General features: G+C 35.9%; 1 protein-coding gene across 8 annotated transcripts in view; it reads right to left on the bottom strand.

The window, feature by feature from the left end:
- LOC107707027 (solute carrier family 41 member 1-like) overlaps positions 1-22884 on the bottom strand; it is a 79130-nt gene that overhangs the window by 30176 nt on the left and 26070 nt on the right. For 2 of the 8 annotated variants that reach the window (XR_001636215.1, XM_016510900.1), the window contains exons 1-2: positions 8965-9037; positions 5311-5628 (exon numbers count right to left, since the gene is read on the bottom strand). Coding sequence is in view for 7 of the 8 variants with exons in the window: in XM_016510900.1 (XP_016366386.1) it covers positions 5311-5604 (294 nt within the window). In the remaining variant the exon portion in view is untranslated. Of the gene's footprint in view, positions 1-2522; positions 2779-3802; positions 3840-5310; positions 5629-7363; positions 7509-8756; positions 8841-8964; positions 9038-11086; positions 11175-22884 lie in introns of those variants that run through there. The other 6 variants (XM_016510902.1, XM_016510906.1, XM_016510901.1 and 3 more) reach the window with 6 other exon arrangements.

Genomic DNA, 22884 nt, shown 5'->3' with positions numbered 1-22884 from the left:
CTAACTTTCAAATATGTTGTAAAATATTATATGAACTTTATCAAGGTAGTATTTAGTATTAAGACAATGTAATTTATGCAGATTTAAAATACATTTGAAAAACATTAAATAAAAAAAAGTCATTCAGGATTATTTTTATTACAGTAGGAAGGTTTTTTTTTTTTTTGAACGATGACACACTGGGGGGGGAAGGAACATGAAGGAACATAAATGACTTTTATTTATTTATTTTCAATATCACAAAGCAAAAAAAATGAGTATTTTATATATAGAAAATAAATTTCTTCTGATTAATTTAAAAATTTCAATGCATTTTTCCCTTTTTTTTTAATGGCACCCATTTATAATATCCCGTGGAGTATGCTAGTATTTTATTATGAACATAGCCTAAGAATTTCAAACTACACTAAATTGATAAGCTATTTTCACCAATAATTTGGAGTGCAAACCACAATGAGGGTGACACTAGAAAATTCACTGAATCTGAATTGCACTTAAAATGAACACATAACAAAGGGACAACAAACAAATAAAAAACTGGTGCAATAAATACAACGGTAAACAGTAAAACAATAATTCTCATTACAGATCTGAGTTGCATCAGTTGCATGCTGGGAACTGAAGCCCCGCCCCCAGATCCATAAATACATGCTGAACTTTTCAAGAATTTTAAGATATAGTGCATTATTGTGCACTGGCTTTCACATATATCACTGCTAATGTGACCATCATGGTCAATATTTTTAAACTGAGTGACGTCTCGATGTACAGGCCATAAACTGAGATGCTCTTAATCGAATGAAAGATACTTCACAAGAGTACATATTAATTCAAACTAGGTGTCAGTTTCAGCTTTTTTTCTGATCCTTCCAGTCAACACACAGACTAGTCATGAGCAAAGTCATAAATATCATCACATAATGGGCAAACGGACAAAAGTGTCACAGTGACTCACTGAATATGAATGGCTTCTTGTGCTGTGCGAGTGTGCGTTTATATTTAGTATGTGTCAGTATACGAGTTGAGCACTCCTCTCTTCACAAACCCACTCATGCAGTTAAAAATAGCCATAATGTTTAAATGAACAGATAAGAGACCGGTGCCAGCCTGCCAGGAGCCGGTATTTTTACCACACGCACAGTCCAGGCTGTTTTGAGGGGCTGGTGTCACGTCACAGGCCCGTTCTGGGATCTAGCCCACTTCTCTTCTAGAAACAAGCTTTCATTCTCTCGCTCGGTCTATCTCACCCAACCCCATGAGAATTCAATTAATAGACACAAAACACAGTCCATGCCAACTGCGTCTATCTAGAGGACAGGAACACAAGCAACCGTTACTGGAAGTTAGCATGTTATTGTGTGATTGTCTGATATCCTATGAAACAATTGTATAGTGTAGATACAAAAAATGAGTATGCTAACTGAAATATCCATATTTTGTGTTAGAATGCAATAACTTTAGATCTACATACATTATTCTATAGTTTAGTTCAAGGTGCAATTATGGTCCATCTAAGCAGATTTATTTTTGTATTATTTCTGTACTATTACAATATTTATTAATATTTTGAATTAGCTTTTTTGATTTTCAGTTTTAATTTTAGTTTACATTTTAGTCATTTTGTTACATTTTTGTCATTTTTATTAGTTTATATACATGTATGTATACACGTTCTAATCAGCTTTCATTCATTCATTCATTCATTTAGTTTTAACTTTATTTTAGTTCCCAAGGAAATGTTTTAAGTGCAAGTGTTTTTCCATTTAATATTTATATTTTATTTTATTACTGCTTTATTTCAACTACAAAAAATATTAATAATTTTATTTTTAAAAATGTATCTCTATTTTTAACATATTTTTGTCATTTTTTTAAATAAATTCATACATTTTATGAATGTAATTAATACAATACAATATTTGTTCAAATAAATGTATTTAGTTATCATGCTGCTTTTGCTATCATGTTATTAAAGCATTAAGCCATTCAAAGCCATGCATCACAGTAATTTAACCTAGATTAAGATATTTTAAGATTTTCTTATTAACCTGGCTTATTTCTTTAATATCTAACCTTCAATATCTAAATACTTCAACATTTACATACTAACAAAGTAAAAAAAATAAAAAATTATAATAATAAAGTACAACAGTACCATGGTATTATCATGATTTTTGGGGCATGGTACAATAGCAATATCATGTTTGTAGATATGTATACCATGGTTTTCTTGAATTAACATGAACAAACTATGTTATATGAATATGGAAGTACCATACCCTTGCAAAAATACTGTAGTGCTCCCATGATATTTACAGTAGATAAAACTACATGCACATGTCCAAAAAAAAAAAAAAAGTAAGGTTGGTTTATCAAAGTACCATTCTATTACCATCTGATCCCATCACTGAACCATGGTACCGTCAATAGTTATCAATACTGATTGGAAAACAGCATTATTTACAGCTTCAATAACACATGCAACCAAGAAATACACCAAATCTAGATTAAATCGCTCATACTTGGACAATATCCATGACGATACCAGCCGCCACCATACCCAGCCCGCCCAGCAGAAACGGCAGTAGGACCTGCGCAGCGATGATGTACGAGCTCTCCGGCAGGAAGCCATGAGCCGACCGGGTGAGCTTGCAGGTGAAACCTCTGAGCTTCTTCCCCTGATAACAGAGCTCCAGCTCTAACTGTGTGACCACCATCTCTGTTACCCCATTCCCCAACAATGAGAGCCACGACTGAGATTGACAAGGGTTCCTGGAAGCTTTTAACACCCTCTTAGATGGCTAAATGCTACTTTTATAATGTCTCGAAATTAAATAAGAAGCTGAAGACAAACAATCAAGAATCAGGTTGGGAAGGAGAAAAATAATAATAAATATGCTGACTCAAAAAAACAGGATGTTCTTAAGATTAAACGATGAGGCAGTGTAGTATCTTCAGATTGTCCCACGATAGCAAAGGCCCAAAAAGATGGCTGATGCACTCACTATATATTTAATTTCTTCTCGAAGATGTCATTTGTTCATCTATCAATGCCACATGGGTTTTCGACCAAAATCCAATAGGAACCTTTACATTCAAAAAAGTCTCAGCGGAGCATCTTTCTCCTCAGTTGGTTCTCTGAATGTCAAAAACTTCTTGAGACTCGTCTTATGCCTGGTAAGATGAAGTATCGAGTTGTTATACAGGTTATACAGGCTGTTATAAAGGCTGTCCCTTGAAGACTCCAACAATATTTCCCAAGCTGCCTCTTTTTTCACTTGCAGGTCGCTGGAACATCCATGTACACGAGCACTACGTTCTCCAGAGCACGTCTTCTCTCCGCCACAGGAGTCGTGACTCACAAGACAAACAGTCCTGTCCGTATCAACGTCGATTTAAACACCTCTCCGTCATCAGGCCTAGTCTAACAGGTCCAGAATGTGACAGAAACACATGTTGAGGCTTTATTTCCACTCGCTCCTGTGGGCAGTCCTCTTCACCCCCTCCTCACCGGTGCATCAGGCCCTCGAGCAGTCACTCGTCTAACCCTTATTACTTCCCATCAACCGTTTCATCTGCTCAGAGTCTTGCGTCTGTTCCCCTTGTCCTGCTCTCTGCTAATGTCTCCTCTGTACCTGTCTTATCAGCTGTGAATGGGCTGAGTGCTTAGCAGACGGACGAGAGGGGAGAAAGGAAAAGAGAGGAAAAGATAGATCGAGATAGAACAAGTGTGTGTACGAGAGACAAAGAGACAGATTGAGAACCCTTGGGGTTGTAAAAGCAGCGTTGTTCGATTACTCACCACTCTACGTAGAGGACACATTGGAAAGAGGGGCATGATTCAGCTAAAAAAAATTTTTAAAAACCTGCTTGGACGTGAGCATGGCACAGTGACGCAGCAAATCCAGCAAATCTCATTCATTAAACACCATTAGGACACAGCATCTCTTAAGACTATTCAATTATAACCAGTTCTATAACAACAAATTTTAGGACCGGATATAATATTTAAAGTAATAGCTTTTTTGGCAATATTTACTTACTCTTATATGGGAGCCTGTTTCCGCCACGGAATAAAAAAATTAAAAAAGTAATTGCGACTTTTTATCTCACAATTCTGACTCTCAATTTATGTCTTGCTATTTTAAGTTGACATCTCACAATTCTGACTTTATTTCTCACAATTCTGAGTTTATGTCTTGCAATTAAGAACTAACATCTCACAATTCTGACTTTTTTCTAGCAATTCCGAATTTACATCTTGCAATTCTGACTTTATTTCTCACAATTTTGAGTTTATATCTTGCAATTATTAACATTTCACAATTCAGACTTTTTTTCTAGCAATTCCGAGTTTACATCTTGTGATTCTGACTTTATTTCTCACAATTTTGAGTTTATATCTTGAAATTATTAATTAACATCTCACAATTCTGACTTTATTTCTTGCAATTTAGAGTTTACATCTCACAATTCAGGTTTATATCTCGTAATTTTGAGTCAACATCTCACAAATCTGACTTTGTTCTCAAAATTTTCGGTTTATATCTTGCAAGTCAGTCTTATTTCTAGAAATTCTGGGTTTATGTCTTGATTTTTTGTGACTTTTTTCTTGGAATTCCAAGTTTAAATCTTGGAATTCTGACTGATTTCCTCTGAAATCTGAGTTTATATCTCTTGGTGGACGAAAGGATCAGTCATTATCACGAAATGTGTATTTCGTTCAATATATGTTTTGGCACATTTCATTTTGTAGGAACTGGAGTTTTCCAGTTTCAAGAAGGGACATGGTTCACCACCTTTCATAATGTCTCGAAACTAAATAAGAAGCTCAAGATAAACAAGCAAGAATCAGGTTGGGAAGAAGAAAAATAGAGTTTACATCACACCTATTATGTTTATGTTTATTATGTTCATCTTATCCATTTTTGGAGCTTGACCGTCCTAAAAACCTATTCAAAAACCATTCATTTATAGCCTAGTCATTTTGTAAAAACATCTCAATTTGTGTTCCACAAAACATACAGGTTTGGAATGACTTTAAAATGACAATTTTTGGTTGAACTACTGCTTCAATACTTCATGATTGGAGTGTTTTTCCAGTTCCTCGCCTTCCGAGTGAATTTTAATCATCACATTAATTTCCCTCACACTCTGCTTCCTCTAAGTGAGGACCATAAATATCATCACTTGACACGCTGGATAATTAAAGTGGGCACATTAGCTGCTACAGCATCAAACTGTTGGAAAGTCATGTCAGGCTATAAAGTGTTACATAAAGTTGCAGAAAGTTCTTCAAAAGTCTCTTACCTGTACACGGTCCAGCACCATGCCTGCCATCACCATCCCCATCCCAGCCAGCAGGTAAGGGAACAGCACCTGCAGGCAGATAGAAGTGGCCGACTCACCCTCTATCTTAGCCAGGGCTGTTTTGGTACTCTCCTCCACAGGCTTTTTGGGTGGTATGGTGGGAGGGGGTAACAGCAGGTCATTCTGCCCATCTAGACTGCCAGTCTGATCCAAACCACCCTGCCCCTTCCCTTTCCCCTTTTTGGACTTCTTGCGGCCACCTCCTTTCCTCTGCCGAGCTTCGTCTCCTGCCATGGTGGAGTCTCCGGTCTGCTCCTTCTGAGCAACAGAAAGTCAAAGACAGCTCTTCAACACTGGTGCAGGTACAGCCAAAAAAGAGGTTTATGCCTAAACATAAGGTTGGGGTTCATAAGTCTGAGACAAGATACTTCTTTTTTTATTTATTTTTTTTTTATTTTTATTTTTTTCTAATTGAATACAAATGTTTTTGCTACATGATAACGTAATGATAATGCCAGCAAAATAATTTGAGTGAAAAGCTGAACAACAAACTTTAATATGTGGTGATATAATGAACATTATGCTGAATTCTGATTCTAGGATGTCAATGCTAATAATTTTGTAGCATTATTTTTGTGAAGAAAAAACTTTGAATAAAATTATAAAATATGTGGCTACAATATCATTTTAAATAATATATACATATATAATAGTATAAAATAAATGTTTATATCTTAAATGTTAAAAATCAGTACTTGTACAACCAGGTTTGCTTTGTTTTAATTTTTTTCTAAAGACTAAAATTTCCTTTTGAATTACTAAGGTTATTATAGTTCACTAAAACTAACAATATATATATATATATATGTATATGTGTGTGTGTGTGTGTGTGTGTGTGTGTGTGTGTTATAAGTGAGGATAGCAGTGGACTACTAGTAAAACTGATAAAAAATTTGGGACCAAAAATTATTCAGACGCTTTGACCTGACCATGTTTTGCTTAGGTGTTATCTGACATTATCAAGATGAATTGCAAAATGTGCAGTGTTGGGGTGCCTCCAGGACCAGGGTTGGGAACCACTGTTCTAAACTATAGCGAATAAACTGTGATAATGTGTGAAATGTTGAAGGTGTCTGAATAAATTTTGGTTTGACTGTATATATATTGTACACAACTTTAACTACAATTAACACAAAAATGAAAAACAGAAACAAAAACTGGTTCAGAAAATAATCATCTAAACCAGTGGTTCTCAAACCTCTTCATGAAGTACCCCCAGCACTGCACATTTTGTATGTCTCCCTATATCTGACACACCCAAATCAGGTCTTGCAGTCTCCACTAATGAGCTGATGAGTTGAATCAGGTGCGATAGATGAGGGAGACATACAAAATGTGCAGTGCTGGGGGTACTTCATGGAGAGGTTTGAGAACCACTTATCTAAAATAACACTGTTTATTCCATAATTATTTTTCATCCCCAATCCCAGACTCTCAATGTGGCTGCAAAATGTGTAAACGTGTATTTTTCCTCACAACATTCATTTTAAGTGATTTATCTGTAAGTGATTTTGAACATGAAGCATTTGTAAAGAGTGAAGCTGCAAAAATGTTACTGCATCAATGTTAGTGTATTCAGTACAATGTTAATCAGTACACAGATTTTGCATCAGTACTTTGGAAGTGAGCTCTTTCAAGCTACTTAAAACAGAACTTATTATCAATATAATGATCTAAAATGTATCAACAGTCTGATCTGAAAGGTTTCACTTCCATCTCTGATCACACCGATGATAATCATGGTTTGGTCCATAAGCACCGATGACACGTTGCCATAGCAATAACAAGTCGTACATTCCCACAGATATCACTGACAAATCTCAAATCTCACAAAACCGTTCCTCTAGCAAATAAATGTGTCACGCGTTTGTGCATCGAAACTGAATGTTATCGATGAGAAGGACAGATGCGGAAAACAATGATGGGTTACACACGGATCATGATGGCTTGTGCTCCACATCAGCAATAGAAAGTCACGTAAAGAACAGCCTACCGTCTCAAATTAGCCCTTCTTTTGTCTTTATATTCATCACATTATATGAAACTTCGCTATCGATAACGATATTAATCACTGTAAATGCTTAAGCGCGTTGAATCACTACTCGAAATGTTTAACTTCCTAGATAGGAAACGAATTCACCAATAGTACTACGGAGAAAGCTTAGCTCATTAATATTTATTAGTCACGTGAGGGGACGCGCTGCAGAGCCGTTGGAAGGTTACGAAACAATGTCTGCATGCTTAAATTAATATTCATGAGCGGATTCGTGATTTTGGGCAACCTATGCCATTCGATAGAGGACGAGCTATTCCATCAATGTATAGAATATAGTACTTTTGAAAATAATATACTAACACTGCCTGCTGTTTTAAAACCTTAACATATAAAAGTACTATCGACGTATGTTAAGGTTTTAATGTTTACAAATTAGTTTGAGGTGCTTTTTTCCACAGATGCTACTCCACTACTTTAAAGCGGTTTATCTACGCATGCTTGCTTCTGTTGTCAGTAAATAGCGTTTGGGATTTTTTTATTCAGTGACTAGAATCTTTTAACTCTGTTCACTGTAAATATTTATTTACAATGTATTCATCAATTCGTTTAGTGATACTTTCTGTCGATTACATAGTTATGCCAGGTGGCGACAAGCGAGTGTTTTCGTTTGTAATTGTGAGTCATTCGAATCATTTAACCGATTCGTTAAAAACCGAAACGACACGTGTTTAAGCATAATAATCGTCTTCCCAAATTAAATACGCCAATAACAGAATCTTTTTTTATGTTTCAGTATTGTTCTTACGACTTTTAATTATGTATAGCCATCATGTTTAGCCTACATATTCATAATTCATCCGCACACATTGTGACTTGCATAGCGAAGAGAACGAATCGTTCAATTGGTCAGAAGATCATTCAGTTTGGTTGAATTGAGAATTGAATACTACTATGCTTATTATTTATAAATGATAAGTATAGGCTATTTAAATATTAAGAGTAGTATGATATTCCTAATCCAGCTTTAAACTAGACGCTTCATTCTCAAATCACTATGGGACTGGGAGTGAAGGAAATCACGTGCTTCAAAAGGAAGCGACTTGGTGAACTAGAAACATTAATGATTCATTCGAACCAGATTGATTCATTCACTTATATGATTCATTCAAAAACGAAACTCCACTACTTGCCAGCACCCGATTCAATGTTGTAAGTTATACCTTTCGTTTTAATCTTTTTATACATACATTTGTTTTATTTAGTGCATAATACAACCTTGTAGCGATAATTACTATATTTAATTTGTAATGAAACCCTATTTTTAAGGAATGAGAGAATAAACATGCTGTCTACTTCTAAAGTTAAGTATATAATAACGTGACTGCTCTACCTTGCATTTGTCCACATTGCAGGTGTCCACGCATGCATCTAACTTCCAAAGGTCATGAAAAGTTGCACACGAGGCAGACAACTTTATAATTGAATGTGTGAATGTTCCATTTTATGGGAAGCTGATAACACAAATCAATCTCAAATCCAGCTATGGTGTAAGTACAGCACTGATTTGTCCATGCAAATCTAACACATAAACTTCTTACCTATCACAATGTGGCAAAGCGAAGGAAAGTCGTAAGTGACCAGCATAAATCTTAGAGGGCAGCGAGAATAACAGCGTGAAGTCGGATTGGAGGAGTCACCGATAGGGGGGCTTCGGAGAGTGTCTTAAATTTCATCCCGTTGGCAGTTTAGAACAGCCCCCGCCTGTCTGACCTCATCTGCCACTGAGAAGATGGTGTTGACAGGGAAACCCACCGCTCCTCTCCCTTCAAAGAGCCAGTTAACTGCTTTCCATACACGTATCACAGTCACTTCACTGCCACCAAATTTTGAAATGACAGTGTTTGCATTCACAGGTTTTGAAAAAGCTTTTAGACCTCAGTTGGTGGCGTAATTATGCAAACAACGTTGAAGCACAGCAAATGAAGTTCAGTAAGTCACTTTACACTGAATTTACACTGTGCTACTTCTGTTGCTTTCAAACATTGTCTCAATGGGCTATTACATAACCACATTTTCAAATTTCAGGGTTTTTTTTTTTATATATTTCATAACAGTATTATGTAATGTCATTCTCAGTTGAATTGTCGTCATCCAATTTTGTTTTTTATTTTTTGCAGGAAAAAAGAAAGAAGCCAGACTGTAACAGAATCAAAATCGACATAGACCAAAGATCCTAGACTGTGTTCAGATGGCAAGACTAGCTCACTAAATCCTGCACAGTCCTTCAAAAACAGTAAGTAAAACAGTAGGGTAAACGTTTCAAAACATAGTATGCTACATATTTGTCCCATGACACATTATATGAGTGTTATGCTATGATCTTGGAAATAAAATGGGTACTTTGCCTTTTCAATTAAATTTTATATAAAATATTTATATTTTATATGTGAATACTTTATAAATGTTTATATATCAGATTAAATATTGTGTCAAAAAGAGATGTTAAAAATGTTCAATTATTTAATCACACTGAAAAAGGAATGTCAAGTCAAACACATTGCATTGTGGGATACACTATTCTACACTACAGTTTAGAGTGTAGAATAGTTGTGTTATTTTAGTTATTTTTATATACTGTTATAATATTTATTAATATTTTGAATAAGCTTTTATTTTTATATTATCAGTTTTCCTTTTAACCTAAGTTTTAGGAATTTTGTTATGTAATTTTTATTTTATATATATATCTTTTTTTTTTTTTTTTTGAGTGATTTTAGTATTTAAACTCATTTCAGTTATTTGCCAAGGCAACTTTTTGAGTTTTTTTTTATTATTATTTAATTTTCATCTAATATTTATATTTTATTTGAGCCTTATTTCAATTGTCAGAGTGAACTAATATAAGTGTGCCTTATAGCTTCTGCACAATTTGGCAGATGTAGTAGGAAATCTAAGTATTGTGTGCATGCTGAAAATGGCCATACTGTGCACAGTATATACTGCAGAAATAGTAAGTACATGCATTACTATTACAAACATTCTGTAAATCGGGGGTCTCCAAACTCGGTCCTGGAGGGCCGGTGTCATGCAGAGTTTAACTCCAACTTCCCTCAACACACATGCCTGGAAGTTTCTAGTATGCCTAGTTAGAGCTTAATTAGCTGGTTCAGGTGTGTTTAATTAGGGTTGGAGCTAAACTCTGCAGGACAGTGGCCCTCCATGACCGAGTTTGGAGACCCCTGCTCTAAATATTTCTGCTTCCTGTGTGATGTTGCAGTCGTCCACTAGGTGGAAGTAAAGTAGAGCAGAACATGTGCCTCTAGCTGAATGGAAATAAGCCACATGAAGGTTATTGAGGAGAAACTGTGTTTTAGTAATTATGTGCAAAGAGTACATGGAAATTGAAATGAATCAGGTCAGGACAGTTGAATTACAGGGTTTGCATGTTAATCAAGAAATATTGCAAAATAACGCGTCGGTGGATGAATTACAAAAATCAAGAACTCCTATACAATACAATGCCTCTTATGGACCTCTGACGTTAAATACCAGATTAAAATGCAGTAAAACAGAAACACACACACACATACACTGTAATTATGGGTATGCTGTTGCCTGACAGGAGTGGTGGAAACTTGTCAGAGGTGCTAAATATAGCTGCTGTCCCTTTCCAATGAGACACACAGTGGACACCTGTCACACACACACACAAACACTTACCTACAATGCTTAACTTTCACTTTGCACCACCTCCCACACTCTTCCTTCGGCTTCAGACTATTCCAGCTGTTCTCCCCTTCATCTCAAACTTCAAAGCAAAAGAGAAGGAGCAAAAATGAAGGAATGTTATGCCGGGGAAAGCGCACCGATCCTGTATTTATCAGTCTGCAACATTGCTTTACGACAAAAGGCATTGCAGACATGCTGTACATGCTATACCATTTCAAACCCATAAATGTCCATCAAAGTCATGAATTAAAATGTTGACAAGTGGCGTCTTCCCACTTCTAAAGCAGGAAAAGATGGCTAATTGCTTCCTCAGAGCAGATCACCTCAAACGTACCACATAAAACTGTCACATCAAAAAAAAAAATCACTGTAACAAGTAAACAGGACCAGTTTCCACAAAAATTACAAGGCAGTGAAGCTTTTAGTAAACCTATAACTACATACGTTTAATCTCTAGCGTACTTCGCTAACATGAAGAGACTCCAACAGAGGGAATAGACTAGAGTTCCAAGAAACACATAACCCCTAACCTTTCCTGAAATGCAGTAGCTTCGCACATGTTAACAAGGTCTTAGCGGGGAACAGATAAATCAAAACTTATTAGATGGTTTAATAGCTTAAACCGAAATGGGATTAGTGTCAACACATTCCAAGGAGCTTAGTAGCAACTGCGCGGGGCTCGTGTAAAACCCTCGAAACTTTTCTTGCTGAGAGAAATGGTCTCGATGCACATTCTATAAGAAATAGCTAAAGCAGATTTGATCATTTACTGAAGCAGAAGCCACACCGTGATTGCGAACACTACACATTTCCTTCTCCCTGAGCTCAGGGCTAATAACAGCTTCTCAAATGACCTCTTGGCTCTGCGTTCATAGCGTGGTGATCATATGGCTCTGATTCCAGGCCTCTTTGGTCATATTCTGGATGTGAAGGTCAGGAGTGTGACTGACAGCTTTCTACTTTGAGCTGTTGAAGACGACGGGCAAACTTTCAACCCACACTTGCTTGTAACTCCATTAATTTATTTTGAGTGGCATCAACACTCGTTCCTAATCGAGCAACGGCACCGTTGTAACCCTAACAAACATGATGTCTCATCATGTTTCCGAGTCATAACGTGCATGAAAACGTGGTTTGATCCAAGTGAGAACATGCCTGCCATGGCACATGCTGAATGAAGGATATGTTTGGCACACAAGTCTTACTGTAGCTGTCAAACAGCCTGCCAAGGAGAAATCAGTGCATTTGTGATTAACAGATTTTGTCTAAGGATAGAATATTATCTTTGGTTATTACCAAATGAGATGTTGCAATAGAATGATACCATGATTTTATTATAGGGACAATTCCCATGGAGAAACCTGAGGTTAAGTGCCTCCTCAAGGGCACAGTGGCGATGGCTCTTGGCTCACTCCTTGCAGGGAATGAACCACAGAGGTCTGTAATACACAGGGAAAGTTATCTGATAGCATTCCCATTCATCTCAATTGCAGTCGCTCAGCTACTGTAGCACATGCCCCCCTTGAAGTACGCAACCTAGAGGATGCCATCTTTGCTTCATGGGCACTCAGTTTCAGAAACATGTGACTGATCACTTGTCAAAAGCAAAAAAAAGTTCATTGCATGCTTTCAGGAGCCCTGCAAATATAACCGCTCCCTGGAAAAACATTTTCTATAATATGATGAAATATTTGTGTTGGGGAAAAAGCAGTTATTTTAAAAGTACATCAATGGAAAAACATGCTTTTTGACAGCATAATGATGCAGTTATGACATCCACCAGCAGTCATGAACAGAGCACAACAGTGACTAGCCACTTTTTCAGAGGCCTTGGTTCCAGAAGTATTTTTTCCCATTCATTTTCTCGTTGAAACATTTCTTTGATAAAGAGTTCTTAATCAAAAAAACAAACTAAACTATTATATTTATTATTATAAACTATGCTTTGAAGCTAAAAAAGCATAATCATATAATGGTATATTAATATTATATATTAATATTCCACATTAATATTCCACATTATATTCCACAAAAATATTAAGCACAACTGTTTTCAACATTAATAATAATACATGTTTCTTGAGCAGCAAATCAGTATATTATAATTATTTCTGAAGGATAATGTGACGCTGAGAAATTATGCTAAAAATTCAGCTTTGCATCACAGGAATAAATTACATTTTAAAATATATTCAAATAGAAAAGAGTTATATTAAATTGTAATAATATTTCACAATATTACTGTTTTTACTGTATTTTGATCAAATAAATGCAGCCTTGGTGAGCAAAAGCAACTATTTTCAAAAACATTACCAAAATAAATAAAAATAAATAAATCTTACCAGCCCCAAACTTTTGAACAGTAGTATGTGTATATACATATAAGAGAGTTGAAAATGTAGGAAGACTGACTTTATGATGTCATTTGCAACACTTCATGGGAATTTGAGGTTACATATTTCTCTTTAGGTCTCATATACTGTAGTTCTTCACCTTATTTGGCTATTAAATATTATTATTATTTTAATTATGTTAAAATTACACTGACTGATTGCTTCATCAGAAGCATACAACATTGATTAATAACCTCCAAGCTCATGGTTCGTCTGTCTTTAAAGGTTTATACATAATCGTTAAAAATCGTTTTCTCTATGAAGAAAATGAATGGGATTTTTATTTCCAGAACCCAACCCTGGAATGTTCCAGTTACAGGCCCCTGCATTATAACCGCTACAACAAAACACCACCACATTACAGGTTATCTGTTAAACTGAATGTGTATGGAGCGCATACATTATGCATGGATTCACACATCGTCACTCAGTTTCCAAGATAAGCGCACATGCCGAGGAATTGTTGACTTTGTGCACTCCAGATCTTTGCGGACAGTGTAAAGAGTTCATTATAATATAAAAATCATCCTGACTATGCCGATCGTGATGTTAGCCGCAGGATAAATGCGGTGTAACTATATTCCACCCCTACTCCCACATTTCTTTGCTTTCCCACAGCACAGCTTACTCTTGCTTAGCGTGCTCCGATCGGCCGCAGCTGTTCGTGTGGGTCTCCACCCTCTCCAGCAGAGCTCCATTACATAACGTTACAGAGTGATTGATGAGCTCTCAGATTTCTGCGCACTACCAAGTGTCCATTCTCTCTCTCCTCGGTCCAGTCTTCTGCATAAACTTTCCCATCTCCTGTCGCTTTCTCACCTCAGTCTATTCTTCTTCAGAATAGGACAACGAGGAGATAAAGCAAATCCTGCAGAAACAGAAATGATAAGACAGTCTGCTGGCAGGGCACAAGTGCAAAATCTGAGTCATCCAGTTTTATGAGCTTAATCTAATTCATGTCACAACATGCACCAAGCTAATGAAATGACATATATTGCACTTGCTGCAGACAGAAAGGTCTCCTGAGGAGACTTTTTTCTAGTGAATGTTACATTTCTTGCATTACTGCTCATTCACTACTGGGTTTTCTGCACTAACTCGGAATGTTACTCAATTCTGATATGTGGCCAGACCATTAAACATCTGTTATCAGCTTTTTTCCACTCTTATCAGATCAAATGTTTGAACATTACTGTGCAGCAGAAAAGAAATGAACAGACTTTGCAAGAGAAGAGAGACAGGGAAAACTTCTGTAATGGGTTTCATGGAGATAGTGAGCCGTTCTTTCTTTGACGTCGCGTCATTGAACAGGAGACTCACAGAACCAGCTTTAGTGCTTCTTAGGGACTGTTACGGCACTCAAAGGCGTAGAGAGACACGCTCACTCTTAATCAAACTTTCAGCAGACTGTAATAATTTACCCTGAGAGGTGACAGATGCTAATTAATATTCAGTAGTGTTTGCAAAAGCAGCATTACTATTGCTTTAGCTCATAGAGGTAAAGATTTGAATCTTAACTCTTAAGTACATTACATTTGAGCACATAACTCATCCTACACTCTTTGTGCTGTATGCACATGAGCAATAGTTCAACTATCTGTCTAGTTGTGTAGTATTATATATATATTCAGAAGATCAGACATATAACTTTCACCTAGCAGGTCATAAAATGGCCAAAAAAAATCTCATTATCTCAGCCATCGAGGGACCAGAATATCCTACACTGTTTCTCATACTGCCTCAGAGTAAAATATAAAAAAGTAATTGTAAAATAAATAGAAAAATAATAAACAGTGCTTGGTATTAACTGATTAAATTGAATCTGTATTGCATAATCAGATTACAAAAATAAAGTATTGTAATTAAATTCCTGACATTTTTAAATAATGAGCGGCCCCACTTTATATTAAGTGGCCTTAACTACTATGTACTTACATCAAAAATTAAGTACAATGTACTTATTGTGTTCATATTGTATTGCAAAACACTTTTGCTGCTATTGAGGTGGGATACGGGTAAGGTTAGGGACAGGTTTGGTGGTATGGGTAGGTTTAAGGGTGGGTTAAGGTGTAAGGGATGGGTCAACTGTGTAATTATAAATGTAATTACAGAAATTAATTACAGATGTAATTACATGCAGGTATTTTTAAAATATAAATACAATGTAAAAACATGTATGTACACAATAAGTGCATTGTACCAAATTATTAATTTAAATGTAAGTACATAGTTGTTAAGGCCACTTAATATAAAGTGGGTCCTAATGAGCCGTTACCATTAGATATTCATTCGTTGGCAGTAAATTCATCATTTATTGATTCTCTGATGTTGACTAATGGTCACCTGACATAATAAACAACATATTTTTGAGTTTATTTTGATTGTTTATAATAAATAAAATTTGATTGTTTATTGTTTATAATTCTTTCTTTAATTGAACATTTTTATGATACATTAATTATTAGCTTTTCATCAACCCCAATTTGGTGTACTTCATGTTGTTGATAAAAATAGAATATATTTTCTTTTATAATTTTATATATTATATTTTATGTTTTCATATAGATCTTTCATAGCATTTCTAGTTGTTTAATGAATATGATACAAAATAATCCTATTAAATTTGTGATAAACGAGTATGTCAAAAGTAATCAAAAATAGTCAGAATACATTACTTAAAATGTGTAATCAAATTGATCACGTAACAATATTTTTTGTTATGCAATTCATATTCAACAATGGACAAAAATGTGTAAGTAATATACCCAGTCTTGTAGCTATTGTGAGATATAAAATCACAGTGTGTAACATAGTTACATTTAATATAAAGTTAATATTGATAACGTTAATCTAAAGTAAGTTATTTATTTATTTATTTATACTCTGAGGCATAAATGTGATTCTATATCACAGAGATTTATGTTATTCTTTTTTTCAATGTGCTAAACACCTCCCAATACAACATGGTGGATATTTTTGTATAGGCAAGCAGCACTAACTTTTTTTTTCTTTTCTTTTTTCCAGAAAAATCAAGTTATACTTGGTCAAGTTTATCATTCTTTTAAGAGCAAACTAGCCACACTGACCTGGCCAAAGGTAGTCCTTGTAATGGGAGTATTGTGTAGTATCTTTATGGTTTTAAAAAGAAACTCTTTTAAACTAGATCTCCACTTTTTTTTCCAGATATAGTGATGATGGCACATGAGGAAAAGCTTACTTCAAGTCTCACTCTAAAACTTCCTGCTTGAGGTTATAGAACAACACAGCAAAATCTAGAGAAAAAAGGGGAAACTCATATGGAACATCTTTGAGTTGCAAAAGAGCTCTGAGGACTCTGGATGTGAGACTCATCCTGCACTTCATTTATAGCTGAATCTTTGAAGTCACTTTGTTTTAAATATCTAAAAAAGCCTGGCTGTTCAATATTTAGTTTCTGTTGATCTGTCAAGAACAATGATTGTAATATTATCTGTATTTTTGTTGAGCCAAAGCAGATGAAATCATAAGAACCTCTTCAATCTGCAAAAGGTTCTCTCTAATATCCTTAAAGTGTGATATTTTTGCTTCATCAGCAGCACCAAACAGAATTGGGGAAAAAACAAAATAAGTTTTCAAACACGCCCTCATCTTCCATTTTCGATAAACAGGTCATGCCATTTTGTCCATCCCAATTGGGCCACCCAAATAAACACATTTTAATTGGTGCTGCTCTATGGGTGCAGAAACTTGACATTTTTCATAATTTGCCAAGAATGTCATGTAGTGTTAATGAGGTTTACTAGTGAAAGATGTACAGATTCCAGCTCACTAGAAATTCATAGTTTTCATCATTTTAATGTTGGCATCAACACAGGTTTTAACAGCTCTGTCATCTATCCGAAGAGTCTACCTGTTTCTATAGTAGTACAGTATTGATTTAATCTAATTCATTTGTTGCTTTCGTGATCTTTCATCTGCTGCATTTGTGGCAGTTGTGAGTAACATTTACTGTTCCCTTTGACTGTCTTTAAAGTCACCATGGTAGCAGGAAAACCTGTTCTTCATTTGATAAACAAACAGGCCCAGACTAGCCAAAGCATCCGACCATATCATCCAATCAATGGTGAAAAATAAAAGACTACACAGAGATTTGAGAGAGATTTTAGATTACACAGAGAGATTTGAGATCCAGATTAAAAGCAAACAATATACATGACACTTTTTCAACATATCTTTGCTAACAGCTAATGCTAATGCTTTCAATGAAAGCATTATTTTGTTTAAAGTTCATTTGCGCAAAAATGCAAAAACAATAGCTTTAAAGCCATTTGCTCCGAGGATTATGTTGAAATCATAGTTACATATATCGTAATAAATAATAATAATAATATAAAATGTATCAGATTTATTAAAAACAGTGTATATATAATATTTAAGAAAAAATATATATAAATTATACAATAAAAATAATAAAACGTGATATTAATATATACATATAATGCAACATCAATAACTTTATTTATTCTCCAAAAAAAGAACTCAAGAACTCTATAGAGCCAGAAATCATTCTTGATAAGAAAAAGGTTCTTTGCTGAACTCAATAACCTGCAAAAAGCCATTCATGAACCTTTATTTTTAAGAATGTACAGCCAATTGCGTGCACAGTCATTCATAGAAGAAGCAGGCAAGTGGCAGAGCGCCTCTGTCTTCTGGTTGTGATTTGCTGCAGTCATTATGACATTAAAGCAGGCTGGAGGGTTGGCCACAGCCTTTCTTGGAACAGTAACATCAGTGTCCTCACACTCTTAAAATGGAGGGGAAACACAGAGAGAGATATTCGGCACACGGAAGGGTAACATTAACCATGATATGCAAGATGATGTTGGCCTAAAGAACAGTATGTCTGGCTCCATCCAACGGCTGTTACATAAGTTACTCTGAGTGCTCTTGCACCCCTTTGCTAGTGCTGTTCGTATGAATGTGTCTGTACTGTTCTGCAAATTCTCTTGGGATCAAATCAAATGACTGTTAGTCCTTGACCTTCAACCATAATGGTTGTATTTGTTCAGAATCCATAGGATCAACGGCCAGCAGTCAGACTCATTTGAATCAGCCCCACTATCGCTCCAAACCATCAGTGTTGGACAACAAAATTACATACAATCTGGTGTAGTTTCAGTCCAAAAGCAGCTAATGCTGGCTCTCCCAATACATACACATCTGGGCTCCATCACGGTTCTCTTCTAGCCATGTGGGAGTGTTTAAATTCTCTCTCTCTCTCTCTCTCTCTCTCTCTCTCTGAAAGCAAAAGTAATAAGAAGGTCTCACTAGATCAACTGGTTCCAACCATACAGTAAGATGATCTCACTGTGACCAGTGCAGACTATAGACAATGTCCCAGCACTGGAGAAGCTATGAAGATAATGATTTGAGTGTGCTGCAGTGTTAATTTCGTTGACGAATAACTTTCGTCATAATTGTCGTCAACGAAATTTTTTTCACCGACGACAACGAGACGATAACGAACTAAAACTGTTTGTGAATGACAAAAACTATGACGTAAATCTATTGACATTTTCGTCAACGAATAAAAACGAGACGAAAATTTTAGGGAGGGACGATTTGGGATGAGATTCATTCAGAACGAATCTGCTGCATGGCTCTGAGGTTATGCGTAGGCCTACATGAACCGGCGGGACATAAGCTAAAATACACTTGCTGTACGTCGCATAAAACGTTAAAAAAATGTCAATATGTGGGAGTAAGAGAAGAGCAGACATATGGATAAATCTGACGACGCAAGAGAGAACTCAATTCGGTCCGGTTTTCTGAGCGCAGACACCGTACACACAAAGCGCCTCTCACAGCGCGCGAGTACTCTTTCGCGTTGCATGAACGGAGAATTACACACAAAATGATGTCGAATTGTCCATTTTGACGAGTATTCACGTAAACACAGTTGATAACGTCTTAAGTGAACGTAAACAGTAGGGAGAACGTGTATCAGTACATTGCATCCATTGCAGCTGTGCATTCGGTTTTAAAGGGACAGCAGCCTAATTTAGTTTCTATTGTCCGAGTCATTGATGTTAATCGAGAAACAACAGAAAGACAGAAAATCACGCACTGCTCTTGACTGAAAAACTTTAGTAGCCTTAAAGATTAATCTAAATGTATTTATAGAAATAAATATGTCTGCTTGAAAGAATTAAGAATATGGTAAACAAACAAGTTGCTAAAAAGGATGCATAATTAGCCTATATAACCATTGGTATTTCATTAAAAAGTAGACCATGTTCTTGTTCTTTGTGAGAAGTGGTTTTATTTAATTTTAACATAAAGGCATTTTGTGTGTCACAACAGTTAAATCAGTGTCTATCATGATAAAACCTTAATATCAAACCTAATGAGTTTGGACATTTTTGAGAAATGCTTAATAAACGCATTACACTGTAACTAAACCCATTCGATTTTAGCCGACCAAATTTACTGTAGATTTAGACTCAAAAGACTATGACTAAAACTAAATCTAAATTTGCTGTCAAAATTAACACTGGTGTGCTGATAGTAATATAATGCATGAACGTTTTAGTGCCTGAATCACAAAGGGAATTGTGCAAATCCAACACAATCTCTTGGCAATTTGTAACTAATTTATGCTTTATGCAATTATGTAATTATGTTGGTGGCTAATTCACATGAGTTTGTTCACATGAATCTTTTTTCCCCAAATTTTCAGGTTAGAGATGGACCTTCATGCTTACATTTTTTCTTAAAATGGCCCTGGATAATCTGTGTTGAATGGAATTTACAAGAATTGTTATTGCCATGGACAAATATTTATTTATTTATTGAATCAATTATTTATTTATTTATTCAGTTATTTACATAAAAAGATATGGAAAACTTTTCCCACAAACAAACATTATGAGACATTGTCCCATTGTGAGAAATGAAGTTAGATTGTGAGATATATATTTACATTGTGAGATGTAACATCCCATTATATGAAATAAAGTTACATTTTGACTTACAATGTAAACTTATATCTCAATTTATGAGTTATAAAGTCACATTGTGAGAAATGAAGTCTCAAGTGATTGTTGCAACTTCAAGTTAAAATAATCACATCAAAAGGTAGTTACATCGCGAAATATAGTTACATTGTGCGATATAAAGTTACATTGTGAGATATAGTCAAATGATGAGATAAAGTTACATCGCGAGAAGTTATAATATAAAGTTATATTGTGAGATATACAGTAAATTCACAATGTGAGACAAAAAGTCACATTGTGTGATATAAAGTTACATAGTAAGAAATAAAGTTGCAACTATGAGAAACAAAGTTGTGATGGCATGTTACATGCTAAATTATGAGATATTAAGTTACATTATAGTCAAATTATGAGATATAGTTACAATGAGAGATATAAAGTTATTGTGAGATATAAAGTCGCAACTATGAGGAAAAAAAAGTTGTAATTGCTAGTTAAAGTCATATCTCGACATATAAAGTTACATTGTAAGATACAAAGTCACATCATGGGATATAAAGTTACTTTGTAAGTTATGAAGTCACATTATGAGATATAAAGTTACATTGTGAGTTATAAAATCACATTGGGAGATGTAACATCCCATTATAAGATATAAAGTTACATTTTGACTTACAATGTAACTTTATAACTCAACTTTATATCCGTGTTTAGTGCATAAGATTTGCTGTCAAATAAGGTATACAGTAAATTCACAAAGTGTCAGTTTAAAGACATCCTGTGAAATTTCACACACTTTTTTTGCAGAAATTTCTCAAAACCTTGCTGCTCAGTAGAAGTTCAAAGGTCATATACACAATCACTGATGCTTTGTTTTGCCTCGTCATCTGATGGTTGTCTCAGTGGGTGCTGGGAATGGCGTGGCCCACCATTAGCTGAATGTGATCGCTGTGCTTGAAAATGAAACATCATTGAGGTTTCGCATGAATCAAGCTACACAGTTGGCGCTTTGGGTTCTGTGACTTGAGTCTCTGATAGCATTTCCCAAGAGCCAAACCTGCAGAGTGAGGAGGAAAAAAAAGATCCTTTTAACCAGAGGACTGATCTCTTCTGTGAAAAAGTCAAGCTCACTGGAGTGATATCAGTGCAGAAAGCACACCCACGTCCCACTCCAACCTAAACAAACCTATGAAATAATGAAGTACACAAGCCAAAAAACACTGACGCTCAGTGAAAAAGGGAAGAAAGAAAAGATGCAGGAGACAGATAAAAAGCAAAGCTCATGAGGGCGAGTTGCCAGACCTCCTAAAGCCAAAAGTTTAGGACGAAAGGAAAGGAAAGGACGTGACGTGACGTGTGGCCAAGTATGGTGTCCTATACTTGGAATTTGTGCTCTGCATTTAACCCATCCAAGTGCACACACACAGCAGTGAGAAGTGAACATACACACACCGTGAACACACACCCGGAGCAGTGGGCAGCCAATGCTGCGGCGCCCGGGGAGCGGTTGGGGGTTCGGTGCCTTGCTCAAGGGTCTCACCTCAGTCGTGGTATTGAAGGTGGAGAGAGCGCTGGATATTCACTCCTCCCACCTACAATCCCTGCCGGACCAGAGACTCGAACCTGCAACCTTCGGGTTACAAATCCAACTCTCAATCCATTAGGCCCTAGACTGTTTAACGCTCCTGGAAGCTTAATAATGTCACCTTTCAGAAAACTGTGAACAACAACTGTTCTCAATCAGCGGGGCCGTGAGGCAGCATTTGAATTAACTTTAATTGAAATAGCACTCGCATTTGGTTTGACCTGCAAAAGACTAGTAAATAGTGTGGCAGAGGAGTTAGAGGAAAAAAAAAACTGTACTTTCAAAAACAAGATGATCTGAGTATTGAAGTGAAAGTGTTAGAGTCGAGAGTATTTCGGAGCTTGAAGCAGCAAGGTGTTTAAAGAGGTGCTTCAGAAACAAGACTCTTGCAGTGCGGTGATAACCTATTCATCATTTAAAAAAAATTGATTGATGTTCAAATGCATTTAAAATGGAAATATTTTCAACGGATGACCATTACAAAAACACTGCATAAAGAACTGGTTGTTGAAAACAAGTAAACAGGAAATATTGGCTAAACTGTTGCAGCTATTTGTGGCATTTAAATGTACAGTGCAAATTATTCTTCTTAAGGGTGACATATCATGAAAATCTGACTTTTCCAGGTTTTAAGTGCTATAATCAGGTCCCTGGTGCATCTACCAACCAAGGAAACGTGAAAAAGATTAACCTAATCACTTTGTTTTGGTAAGCCTTTTTCTGCAAGCGTCTGAGAAAACGAGCGCGTTTGATTTTGCTCACTTGGTGACGTGGCAAAGGGATCTCATTATAATATTACCACCCCTTAATCTGTAAACTTCCACTCAAGGCACC

This window comes from Sinocyclocheilus rhinocerous, unplaced genomic scaffold (genome assembly GCF_001515625.1).
Source record: "Sinocyclocheilus rhinocerous isolate Xijiao unplaced genomic scaffold, SAMN03320098_v1.1 scaffold714, whole genome shotgun sequence".
Taxonomy (NCBI): Eukaryota; Metazoa; Chordata; class Actinopteri; order Cypriniformes; family Cyprinidae; genus Sinocyclocheilus; species Sinocyclocheilus rhinocerous.
This window is presented reverse-complemented; position numbering and strand designations above follow the sequence as displayed.